This window comes from Lipotes vexillifer, unplaced genomic scaffold, assembly GCF_000442215.2.
Source record: "Lipotes vexillifer unplaced genomic scaffold, Lipotes_vexillifer_v1.1 scaffold498, whole genome shotgun sequence".
Classification (NCBI taxonomy): domain Eukaryota; kingdom Metazoa; phylum Chordata; class Mammalia; order Artiodactyla; family Lipotidae; genus Lipotes; species Lipotes vexillifer.
This window is the reverse complement of record NW_006793744.1, coordinates 1,494,016-1,507,550: the sequence shown is the minus strand read 5'-3', so window position 1 is coordinate 1,507,550 and position 13,535 is coordinate 1,494,016. Positions and strand designations below refer to the sequence as shown.

At 39.5% G+C, this 13,535-nt stretch overlaps 1 protein-coding gene across 2 annotated transcripts in view; it reads right to left on the bottom strand.

Annotated features, from left to right (window-relative positions):
* MND1 (meiotic nuclear divisions 1) overlaps positions 1–13,535 on the bottom strand; it is an 84,534-nt gene extending 70,999 nt beyond the window's left edge. For both annotated transcript variants that reach the window (XM_007466717.1, XM_007466716.1), the window contains exons 1-3: positions 13,453–13,535; positions 4,229–4,294; positions 800–857 (exon numbers count right to left, since the gene is read on the bottom strand). In XM_007466717.1, coding sequence (XP_007466779.1) covers positions 800–857; positions 4,229–4,294; positions 13,453–13,455 — 127 coding nt within the window. In that variant the 5' untranslated portion in view covers positions 13,456–13,535. The remainder of the gene's footprint in view (positions 1–799; positions 858–4,228; positions 4,295–13,452) is intronic.

The window sequence follows — 13,535 nt, the reverse complement described above, 5'->3', positions numbered from 1 at the left end:
ATCAGAAAGTAAGGTTTAAAAATATATATATCATATGTAGTGACCCCTCAAAAGATAACCTCCAGAACCTGTGAATGTGACCTTATTTTGGAAAAGGTTCTATAGAGGTAGTTAAGGACCTCATGATAAAATCATCCTGGATTTAGGGTGGGTCCCAAATCCAATGACACGTGTCCTTATAAGACACAGAAGAGGAGGAAAAAAAAAATGGGGAAGGCCATGTGAAGGCAGAAGCAGAGATCAGAATGATGTGTCTATAAGCCAAGCACTGCAGGCAGCCACCAGAAGCTAGCAGAGAAGCAAAACATGGATTCTCCCTCAGAGCTTCCAGAAGGAACCAACCCTGCCAACACCTTGATTTTAGACTTCTGGCCTCCAGACTATGAGAAAATAAATTTCTACTGTGTTAAGTAGAAATTAAGTTTATGGTAATTTGTTACAGCAGCCGTAGAAAACTAATACACTATGTAAATTACATTTAACAAATACCAGAACATACATGAAGAAGTTTTTACTTCTTCTGAAGTAAATTATACCCATAAATAAATAAATGTGTATAATTGTGTGTTATGTATACGTATGTGTGTGCACACACAGGCATGCATGCATATTCCACTGTAGTTTCCCTAGAGCAGATACTTCAAACACAAGAATCATGGTCATGGCCCAGAAACATTATATTGGGACTTTTATAAACATTCTTCATCTCTAGAAATTTATGTTTCCATGAAGTGAAAGACTGTTGCAGGAAAGATGATGGGTATTTACCAAAACATTCTGGCACATTTTTGATACTTACTAATGCCTTTTTCTTTGGGAGCAATCTTCTCCATGTCTTTTAATTGAAATACATCTTTCTGTTTAAAAGAGTTGAAAGATGAAAAACATGCATTTATTTTCTATTATATATTTATATTTACCATAATTATGTTTATAAAACATTGTACTAAAAAACTATGACTGCAAGTGAATAGTGCAATAGAATCGAGAATTTTAGAGCTAGAAGAAACTGTAATTATCTTGTTCAATACCTTCAACAGAACCTAAAATGGACAGACTTTGCATGAACATACAATTCTTTAAAGTAATTGGAGGGAAGAATGCAAAGAACATCTTCCCAATGAAGTATAAAATTTAGTTATGATGACTCATTTGTTAACATGAGATAATCAGCTTCTCTGACACTTTGATTTGAAGAAAACACAAATAGTGCTTTGCTTAGCATATACCATACATCACAGATTAGCAGTTCAAACTAAAAGCAAAACAGACAGCTGTCAAGATTTATTTACATTTAAGGTTTCATGGAAGAGCCACACCTAAGTAAGAAAAACATACAATTTATGGCTGTCTATCAATCATTCACCCATACATGCTGCATGTCCACCACATGCAAAGCAAAACATTATGGGAAGATATACACAGAGAATATTTAATCTCATGGTTGGAAAAATAATCTATGCAGAATACTCCTTTCTTCTTGTAATAAGCTGTGGTTGAACTGGTAAAAAGAACATGGATAATAAAAGTGAAATATTTGAGAAGACTGAAGTATTCAGTAATTAGAACAGAATTATTGTGATTAGTGTTATGGAAATCTGGGATCTATTTCTTCCAACATAAACTTGAAAAGGTAACTTCAACAGGATGGAAATTAGACATCATAAAAATTTTAAACTTCTGCTCATCCAAGTGCACTGTTAAGAAACTGAAAAGACTGACTGGAAGACAATATTCACAAAACATACCAGACAAAAGACCAGTAGCCCAGATATACAACCCCGTGCAAAGAACTGATAGATGGATAAAGGAATGGATAGATGAATGTATATATATATATATATATATATATATATATATATATATATATATATGATAAAGCAAGGAGAGTATAAAATGTTAACGGTAGAATCTAAGCTGGGCATATAGGTATTCACAGTGAAATTCTTTCATCTTTAATAATAAAATGTTGAAAAAAGTAACTTCATCTCAGTACACTTAAGATTTAGTAAGTTAAGGAAAATACTAAGTCATTGGTCCTAGAGTGTGAAATAAATTTTTGCACATCTGGGAATAAACTGTTAAAAGAGAATTCTGTAGGGTCTCAGAGAACATGTAGTAAATTACTAACTTCAGGCCTCTAATGCGTTGAAAAAAACCCAATTAATCAAACCTATTCGCAAATACCTTAGGAAAAATAACATGAACTCATTGAGACATCTGCCTAGATGTGGTTATCAAGGAAAAGCCCCAGACATACTGGCTGCCCCAGTAGGGTTGCTATGTAAATAAATGGGCTTGCAAAGAACTAGCCTCAGAACTAAAGTGTGGTCATTAAGTGGACAGAGAAAATGGTCTCAAGTAAATATTGGTTCTCCCCTACATTAAACAGAGATAATAAAGGAGAGATGAACACAATGGTTCTAGCTCTCAAAAACAAAAAACTATGTGTAAAGATACCATGGAAGACACACAGTTATAAAGTTAGATAACTTTTAATTAAGCACTTATGACCTGAGCATTATAATGTTTTACACAGATTATTTCATTCAATCCTCATACCAACTTTGTGAACTAGGTACAATTATTAGCCTTTTTAATAGATGAAGAAACTGAGACTTAGGTCAAGTAACTTGCTTAACGTCACAAAGCTATCAGGTAAAACAGACTTCAGGTACAAGTTCTCTATCTTTGAGCTGTACTGTGGCCATGTTCTTCCTAAGTGTAACAGGCAAAGAATTAGTAACTTCAAATAAATCTATGTATGTATTTATATGAATTGATATGTATAGGAATATATGAACTGAAATCAATCAATTAATACAATTAATTCCTATCTTTACCTAAAAACTCATTGACTACTGAACTTCTTTAACCTCTAATACTCATTATAGTCATGGTACCTTAGTCCTTAGTGTCTTAATGTCATTGAGAGCAGTGTTGAAAAAATTTTAATCAAAAACAGCCAACAATATCATAAAGAACAAATTAACTCCCCTCACCACTCTCCCCAGCTTTCCACTGCCTGCTAGGAATTAAATCTACTTTTCTTGCTCTAAGACCACAGGAAAAATATTTCAGCTCAGCAGAATAAGTAGTCATAATCTTTACCTACAAATGTAATCAATTTATCATCCTAATCATATCATCATTATTAATATGATACTCTGTTCTGAACTGCCAATGACTTTTAGTAATTCATTGTATGTAAGTAAGACCAGTAAGATTTCGCTTAAAGGGCAAACAGTTAAAAAAAAAAGTGCCCACAATACTTCACTTGTTTCACTGAGAATCTACATTATCAAAACGAAAATGTCAAGCATTATCATTACTTATTAATTTTACATATTCTATTTTGCCGTTTTCCCCACCTTCTTCATATTGATATTTGTAAATAATGAAAATAGCCAGTAGGTTGGGGCCAAACCAGACTTTGAAGGTTCTGCCAAGAGGTAAGACGTAAGAAATTAATATTTTTGTAGGTCAAAAGTTTGGATTTTAACCTGGAAGCAAGAAAAGCCATTGTACATTAAACAGGCTCTAGAGCCAGTTGACTGGGTTTGAATCCTGGTTCTGCCACTTAGGAGCAGAAACTTCAAACATATTTCCTGTTAGTGGCAGGCACGAATAACTGGAATAAATTAAGGAGGCTATGTACCATCACATATGTGTTATACCATAGGCAGACTTATAAATGTAAAGAGGCTGTATTTAGCATTATCCCTATAATCAGATGATCCCCCCTGGGTTTTTATCCTAGTACTATCACTTCTTGTTTTGAGATGCAGGGCTGGTATCTTAGGCTGTGTCTCAGATGTCCAGATATGTAGAATGAGGATCTCAGAGGGTTAAAAAGGATAAGATCAGATAACTACACAAAGTGCTTAGAATAGTGAATGGCACCCAGGAAGCACTCAGTAGATGTGAGCTATTATCATTATTATTTTCAGGTAAAAGGGGACACAATCAAATATATGCTTCAGAAAGTTAATTATGGTGCCAGAGTATAGGGCAGTCTGGATAGAAGAGACTCTACAAACCCTGGGATAGGATTCTTTCATGCTCCACAGCTCACAGGAACCACAAGTGTTTGTAGAATTTTATTCATTCTTTAGGAAATTGGTCACTATTGATTTCTGATAAAAAAAAGGTACAGTTAACACTGGATGACATAAACTTAAGGAGAAAATTACACAAAATACTAAAAATCTTAAGGAAAATGACTTACCGTCTCAAAAAATATTTCCATCATACGGGCTCTCTTTTCCTCTGCACTTAGTCCTTTTTTCTTCGACTAAAGCACAAAAGTTAAAAAGTAAACAGTGCAATTAAAAAAAAAAACAATGCTTTTTAAGACAACTTGGTTCAAAACATTATCAGAAATAATGCATGGTCTCATCTGAGGCCAAGAGGTTTAATAACTCTCAGAGCGAGGCCTCAAGATGGATTTTAACAACTCTACTACTTTATGCCAAGCCTTGTGGTAGGTGCTGCCAGTATAATAAGAACTGTGACTGAGACAGTGCCTGGCATTTTGTAGAAGTTCAATATTTATCAAATGATACAGTAAGTCATTGTATTTACCTTCAAAAGACTTAATCTCTCAAGGAAAATAAATAGACATAACTACTTATAGTTAATGAACAGGTACATGTACAAATTGCTACCCAGGAAAGAATAAATTAATTCCACCCTGGAAAGGGAGGAGGGTTAGCTAGGAAGGCTAGAGATGAACAAGATTTTGGCAAGTTGAGAAATGGTGAGAAGGGTGTCCTGGACAGATCACACACAGGCACAGTGTTACAGAAGTACATGGAATGCTCCAGAAAGACAAACACTCAGGGATGATTATTATACAAGTGGAGTATGTAGATGGAGTGGCAGATGAGACAAAAAAGGTTGTCTGGGGCCAGATTATGGAAGGCTGACAGTCCAGCCAAAGAGAGCAGACTTTACTTCAGGCCACGAGGAGCTACTGAGCAATTTCTAAAGCAAGGAGTGACAAGATAAGAGTTAGGTGGCATTGTGGAGGGCAGACTGGAGGAAGGAAAACCATGTCCAAGTAGAAAATGAAAGCCTACTTCAGGTTATTATTATCCTGTCACTACCCTTTAGCTAACTTGAAATTAAGATAATTAAGATGTAACTGAGGGACTTCCCCGGTGGTCCAGTGGTAAAGAATCTGCCTCCCAATGCCAGGGATGCAGGTTCAATCCCTGGTCAGGGAACTAAGGTCCCACATGCCGCGGGGCAACTAAGCCCACGCACCACAACTACTGAGCTCGCGTGCCTCAACGAGAGAGACTGCGTGCCGCAAACTACAGAGCCCACGTGCTCTGGAGCCTGTGTGCCACAACTAGAGAGAGAAAACCTGCAGGCCACAATGAAGAGCCCATGCACTGCAATGAAAAAGATCTCGCGTGCCACAACAAAGACCCAACACAGCCAAAAAAAATAAAGAAAATAAATAATAAAAATAAATAAATAAATATATTTTAAAAGATGTAACTGAAATGTATTTTAATAATAAATTTTTACCATATATTTTATATAGGGTATATACCTAAAGCTAAAGTCTGAATTTTCAAAACGCCAAATTTCCTCAATGCAAATATTCACAGAAAATAACAAAAGAGAACGAGAACCATAATCTCTAGTACTCTCATGGAGGATTCCACACTAACGTTTCTGAAGTAATCTGCATCTTTCTTAAAAATTGCATGGGATTATAGAGGAACATAAATTGTTTAGTAAGAACTTTAAAATACTTTATACCACATAAAAAGCAGACATAAATAAACCAACAATAATAAACCTATCCAACCATAAACTTCATCAGAAACGAGAGCCTACACTAGACAAGGAAAGGAATTTGGAATTGCCGTTCTGAATGCATTCCAGAGTACATGGTCTAGAAACCCATTAACCCCTTTTCACAGCAAATTATCCAGTGTTCCTTGATGAGTTGCACAGGTAAAATAAGTAGCCTCAAAGTTTATCTTTTTCTCTTTTCCCTCTGTCCACAATTTTAAATACTGCAGTTCCACAGGGTTCTTTCTCTACTGATCCCCTCTCTCCTCACACCTTTTCTTTGATCTCACCTGCTTTCATGGTTTTAACAAACACCTATGCTGAGAACTCAAATCTTTACATCATTGGATTAAGTGGGTGCCTGAGCTCCAATCTCACGTACCTACCTGTCTGCTGAATAGACATCAAACTCATGAGGTCTAAACTGACCTCTCCTCTCCCACATCTACTCCCCAAACCTGCTGTTCTGGATCTTGAGTTCAGTTAGATTCTACCTTGTTACCCAAGCCAGAGGCCTGGCAGTCACCCTAGGTTCATTCATCTCTCTTACTCCACATCCAACCAATCACCAAGTTCTGCCAATTTCAGGGCTTAACTGTTTCTCAAATCGATCCTGTCTGCTCCATCCCTACTACCTCTACCTTAGTAGAGGCCTTCATTATCTGTTCCCTACTACCTACCTGCAGTCCGCTAACCATGCTTTGTCCCACCCTCCAGCCACATTCCACGCTGCCAAAAAGCAAACCTCTCCTTTGCCATGCCTACCCATGCCTCTCCCTTGCTTAAAACTCTTCAGTGGCTCTCGGTTGAGAGAAGTATCCAATCACCCTAGAATAACATACAAGGCCTTCTGTCACCTGACCCCAACCTACCTCTCACAGGTACCACTCCCCACCTCAAATTTACCATTACAACATGAAGAACTAAGCAATTTAAGCTGTAATACAAAAACTACTTGTAATTCTCCACTTGCAGCATGCTCTTTCCCATTTCTGTGCCTTTTTAAAAATGTTGTTCTATCTAAAACACCTTCCTCTCACGCAAATCAAAACCGCAATGAGGACTTCTCTGGTGACCCAGTGGTTAAGAATCCGCCTGTCAGTGCAGGGGACATGGGTTCAAGCCCTGGTCCGGGAAGATCCCACATGCTGCGGAGCAACTAAGCCCATGCGCCACAACTACTGAGCCTGCGCCCTACAGCCTGTGAGCCACAACTACTGAGCCTGCACTCCACAACTACTGAGCCCTCGAGCCGCAACTAATGAAGCCTGCATGCCTAGAGCCTGTGCTCTGCAACAAGAGAAGCCACCACAATGAGAAGCCCACGCACCGCAATGAAGAGTAGCCACCACTTGCTGCAACTAGAGAAAGCCCATGTGCAGCAACAGAGACCCAACGCAGCCAAAAAACAAACAAAAAAAAACCCAAAAACAAACAAAACAAAATGAAACAAACAAACAAAAAAACCACAGTGAGATATCACCTCACACCTGTCAGAATGGCCATCATCAAAAAGACCACAAATAACAAACTGGTGACAATGTGGAGAAAAGGGAACCCTCGTACACTTTGGTGGGAATGTAAATTGGTGCAGCCACTGTGGAAAACAATGTGGAGCTTTCTCAAAAAACTAAAAATAGAACCACCATATAACCCAGCAATTCCACTCCTTTGTGTATATATCCCAAAGAAACAAAAACACTAATTCAAAAAGATACATGCACCCCAGTGTTCACAGTAGCATTATTTACATTTGCCAAGATATGGTAGCAACCTAAGTGTCCATCAACAGATGAATGGATAAAATGTGGTATATGTATAATACACATATACATATGTACTTATATACATATGTACATACACACACACACACACACACACACAATGGATTTTTATGACTCAGTCATAAAAAAGTGGCAACATGGATGGACTTGGAGGGCTAAGTGAAATAAGTCAGAGAAAGACAAACACTGTATGATATCACTTATATGCGGAATCTAAAAAATACAACAAACTAGTAATAAAACAAAAAAGAAGCAAACTCACAGATATAGAGAACAAACCAGTGGTTACCAGTGGGGAGAAGGATGGGGGGAGGGGCAAAATAGGGGTGGGGGGAGAAAAGCGTTATGATGGGATTATATGAAATCATATGTGTGAAACTTGAAAACTGTAAAGTACTATAGAATTTAAAGACTCTTCCATTCAATAAAACAAAGCAAAACAAAACAAAACAAAACAAAAAGAGTTCTTCAGAACATGAACTGCCTTTGCCTTCCCAGAGGTTAGTGCCAGGTTAGAAGAGCAGTTGTAAAGACCAGCCCTCAATTTCAGGACCATGTATCTAAAATTTGAGGCCATTCAGACTCCCAAATCCCACAACACCTCTCTGCACTCCCACAAATACATTTCAGGGTGAACTGATAATAAGGAAGTCTGTGATAACCATTTATTGCCTTACCTGGAGAGATAAACCACAGGAATCTCAGTTCCATGAAACCATACATTATGAAGACACGTTCACTAAACCTAGGGTAGAGAGCTAGAGTTCAGTACTACATTATTAGCCTCCCTTCACACTGGCTTCTGCAGTATCTGAATAAAGCAAGATATCCACACTCAGTTAGAAGGCCCATTCAGCTATTTCTCTAGTCCACTTGGTCTCAAACTGCCATATACAGAGATTAGAATCATCTCAGGAGCTTTTAAAACTATTGATGCCCAGGCACATCCCATAAGAAATGAATCAGAATCTCTGAAATGGGGCCCCTTGACCTCATATTTTAAAAATCTTGAGGTGCTTTCATTGTGCCCCAGGATTGAAAACACTGTTTCTCTCAGCCCAGAATCTGAAGGTTAAGTTAGGGGCACTGTGGGGCAATGAGAATCACCTTAGGTCTTTAGTCTGTGGCTGCATCAGTGGAAAATAGAGCCAAAGCTTTAGAAAAGGCTCCTAACATTTTGTTATTATAAACTGCTCCCTGAGAGACCCTGGACTCTGCAAGAATCTGCCACACAGAGGCAGGCAATGAGGAGAATCTAATGTCCTGAGGGCACACTGTTTTAGGAAAGCTCTTATCACTCAGCTCAACAGCTTATTAAAGTCACTCAAGAAATATGGATGGAATCAGGAAGATACAGAAAATATGAACAGACCAATCACAAGCACTGAAATTGAAACTGTGATTAAAAGTCTTCCAACAAACAAAAGCCCAGGATCAGATGGCTTCACAGGCGAATTCTTTCAAACATTTAGAGAAGAACTAACACCTATCCTTCTCAAACTCTTCCAAAATATAGCAGAAGGAGGAAAACTCCCAAACTCATTCTACAAGGCCACCATCACCCTGATACCAAAACAAGACAAGGATGTCACAAAGAAAGAAAATTACAGGCCAATATCACTAATGAACATAAATGCAAAAATCCTCAACAAAATACTAGCAAACAGAATCCAACAGCACATTAAAAGGATCATACACCATGATCAAGTGGGGTTTATTCCAGGAAGGCAAGGATTCTTCAATACACGCAAATCAATCAATGTGATACACCATATTAACAAGTTGAAGGAGAAAAACCATATGGTCATCTCAATAGATGCAGAGAAAGCTTTTCACAAAATTCAACACCCATTTATGATAAAAACCCTGCAGAAAGTAGGCACAGAGGGAACTTTCCTCAACATAATAAAGGCCATATATGACAAACCCACAGCCAACATCATCCTCAATGGTGAAAAACTGAAAGCATTTCCACCAAGATCAGGAACAAGACAAGGTTGCCCACTCTCACCACTCTTATTCAACATAGTTTTGGAAGTTTTAGCCACAGCAATCAGAGAAGAAAAGGAAATAAAAGGAATCCAAATCGGAAAAGAAGAAGTAAAGCTGTCACTGTTTGCAGATGACATGATACTATACATAGAGAATCCTAAAGATCCTACCAGAAAACTACTAGAGTTAATCAATGAATTTGGTAAAGTAGTAGGATAGAAAATTAATGCACAGAAATCTCTGGCATTCCTATATACTAATGATGAAAAATCTGAAAGTGAAATCAAGAAAACACTCCCATTTACCACTGCAACAAAAAGAATAAAATATCTAGGAATAAACCTACCTAAGGAGACAAAAGACCTGTATGCAGAAAATTATAAGACACTGATGAAAGAAATTAAAGATGATACAAATAGATGGAGAGATATACCATGTTCTTGGATTGGAAGAATCAACATTGTGAAAATGACTCTACTACCCAAAGCAATCTACAGATTCAATGCAATCCCTATCAAACTACCACTGGCATTTTTCACAGAACTAGAACAAAAAATTTCACAATTTGTATGGAAACACAAAAGACCCCGAATAGCCAAAGCAATCTTGAGAACAAAAAATGGAGCTGGAGGAATCAGGCTGCCTGACTTCAGACTATACTACAAAGCTACAGTAATCAAGACAGTATGGTACTGGCACAAAAACAGAAAGATAGATCAATGGAATAGGATAGAAAGCCCAGAGATAAACCCATGCACATATGGTCACCTTATCTTTGATAAAGGTGGCAGGAATATACAGTGGAGAAAGGACAGCCTCTTCAATAAGTGGTGCTGGGAAAATTGGACAGGTACATGTAAAAGTATGAGATTAGATCACTCCCTAACACCATACACAAAAATAAGCTCAAAATGGATTAAAGACCTAAATGTAAGGCCAGAAACTATCAAACTCTTAGAGGAAAACATAGGCAGAACACTCTATGACATAAATCACAGCAAGATCCTTCTTGACCCATCTCCTAGAGTAAAGCAATCCCACTACTGGGCATATACCCTGAGAAAACCAAAATTCAAAAAGAGTCATGAACCAAAATGTTCATTGCAGCTCTATTTACAGTAGCCCGGAGATGGAAACAACCTAAGTGCCCATCATTGGATGAATGGATAAAGAAGATGTGGCACATATATACAATGAAATATTACTCAGCCATAAAAAGAAATGAAATTGGGCTATTTGTAATGAGGTGGATAGACCTAGAGTCTGTAATACAGAGTGAAATAAGTCAGAAAGAGAAAGACAAATACCGTATGCTAACACATATACATGAAATTTAAGAAAAAAAACGTCATGAAGAACCTAGGGGTAAGACAGGAATAAAGACACAGACATACTAGAGAATGGACTTGAGGATATGGGGAGGGGGAAGGGTAAGCTGTGACAAAGTGAGAGAAAGGCATATGTGCACTATCAAACATAAGATAGATAGCTAGTGGGAAGTAGCCGCAGAGCACAGGGAGGTCAGCTCGGTGCTTTGTGACCACCTAGAGGGGTGGGATAGGGAGGGTTGGAGGGAGGGAGACGCAAGAGGGAAGAGATATGGGAACATATGTATATGTATAACTGATTCACTTTGTTATAAAGCAGAAACTAACACCATTGTAAAGCAAATATATTCCAATAAAGATGTAAAAAAAAAAAAGAAATATAGATGAGCTGTATCATCCGTTAACACTGATTTCAGGCTAATTTATTCATCAGTCTCCTTCACCACTACAAAGAGTTTTCATTACTAACCACCGTGGGAGAGTATCATGACCTTTTACAAATAACTAATGTAAAAGGATGCCATATTACTTCATATTTAGAAATTTCTCCAAAAAATCAACAAGGGCTCATGCAATACTTAGGATTAAAGAAAATCTCCTCATAGTATAAGTTAAAGATACACTCAAATTAGTAAGTAAGGGGGCTCAAAATTTGACTTGAGGACAATGAAGGAAACTTCTCCAACTAGGAGTTAAAGAAATCCTAAGTGCTTCAGTGGCTAGGGCTCTGCGCTTCCACTGCAGGGGGCACAGGTTTGATCCCTGGTCGGGAAACTAAGTTCCCGCAAAAAAACTTCCTAAAGTCAGCGCTGTTGATCACTAATACAATTTTTTTTTTTAATTTATTTATTTTTTTTTTGCGGTACGCGGGCCTCTCACTGCTGTGGCCTCTCCCGTTGCGGAGCACAGGCTCCGGACGCACAGGCTCAGGGGCCATGGCTCACGGGCCCAGGTACTCCACAGCACGCGGGATCCTCCCGGACCGGGGCACGAACCCGCGTTCCCTGCATCGTCAGGCGGACTCTCAACCACTGCGCCACCAGGGAAGCCCACTAATACAATTTTGAAGAATTAAAAGTAGATGGTATTTGCTGCCCTCAAAAGTGGCAGACCACACCACATTTCTCCAATTCCAAAAATATGCTTGGACTTATAACAACTGTTTACCCAGCAAGCGCAACCAAAATCGAAACAAACAGCTATTAATTCACAATCAGGAAAAGAACAAAAGTTATCTTTGATCAACATAACAGTAAACTTAGTTCTTAATAATACATGAAAAATAGGAAGTATGTCTCTTACAAAAGTTTTATTCTAACTTGTTCCATGTTTCTCCATTACTAGAGTTAATAGCACATTAAACTATTTAGTATTAGAAGGTGATGTAGGTGTAGAGAGATATTAGGTAAAAAGACAAAACCCAAAAAATTAATGCGTATGGGCTGCATAGTACTCAGTAGTCAGTTCTATCAGGCCAGTAACTCTATAAAGGAGAAATATGGTATCACGGAACACTGGTACCAGATTTAAGTGTGGGCCTGTTTGGCTTCCTACACCATTTTATGCCCAGGTGGCTGGGTTGTTAGTTTAACCACAAAGAAACCGTTATCAGATTTGATTACATCTGGACAAGCATCTTCAAATAAACATCGTACAACCTATATCTCCGTCCACCACCAGCTTGGCAAAATAACGGCCACTTAATTAAGATATTAAAATCTTAGATCCACTTCATTAGACGGTGATTCTCTGCCAACAGAAGGGGGTGGGGGATGAAAATTTGAAGGTTTATGAAAATGATTTGATGAGCAGAAAGACATTAAATTCACAAAGAGAAAGAGATGATTTGGAATCTAACCAGGACTTAACCCATTAGGCAATGCAAGGAAGACGAAGTCGGTACGGTGCTTCCCTAATAAAGCGACTCCGAAAGCACAAAAGGGCAGCCCTGCCCTTCGTAAAAACCAACGCATTTTCACAGAAATCCTCTAACTGGCATAAAATGAAGATTTGTTAGGTCACTTTGGAAATTGTGAGCAATACTGAAATGTGCTCTAAATGCTACAACGCCCCAAACCACTCAATCTTCAAAGATCAAGCAAGCTCCTCGGGCCCCCGGAACCCCCCGGCGCTGCCCGCCGACACCCGTTCCCAGTTCTCCACCGGGGGCGGCGCTTTGGTGGCCGGAAGCGGGGAGCCTGGGCACCGCTTCTGAAGTGACTCGTGGCCTTGCTGACAGACTGCTGAGTTCGTGAGACACTCGGGGCACGTTCTCGAACACCCGTATTTAGCCTGACCCGCCCGGGAGGGAGCCGTGGGGCACAAGGACGGGGATCCCAGCGCGGCGCTTCAGCCTAGGGGCTCAGCCGGCGGGAGCCGAAAAGCGCCGGGCGGCCGAGGCGTCGACCTGGCGGGGGAGCGGCCTCTGCAGCCCACCCGGGGGGCCAACGCCGGGCCCGGGTGGCACGCAGCCGGGGGGCTCTGCAGCTGGGCCACTGTGGAGGAGGGGGACCGGGGAGCGCGCCCCTTGCTCTTACCATTGCGTGGGCGGCGCGTCTTCCGGCGGCGGGGCCTGAGCGCGGCGAGGGGCGGGGCGGGCCCAGGCGGGTTTGATTTTGGC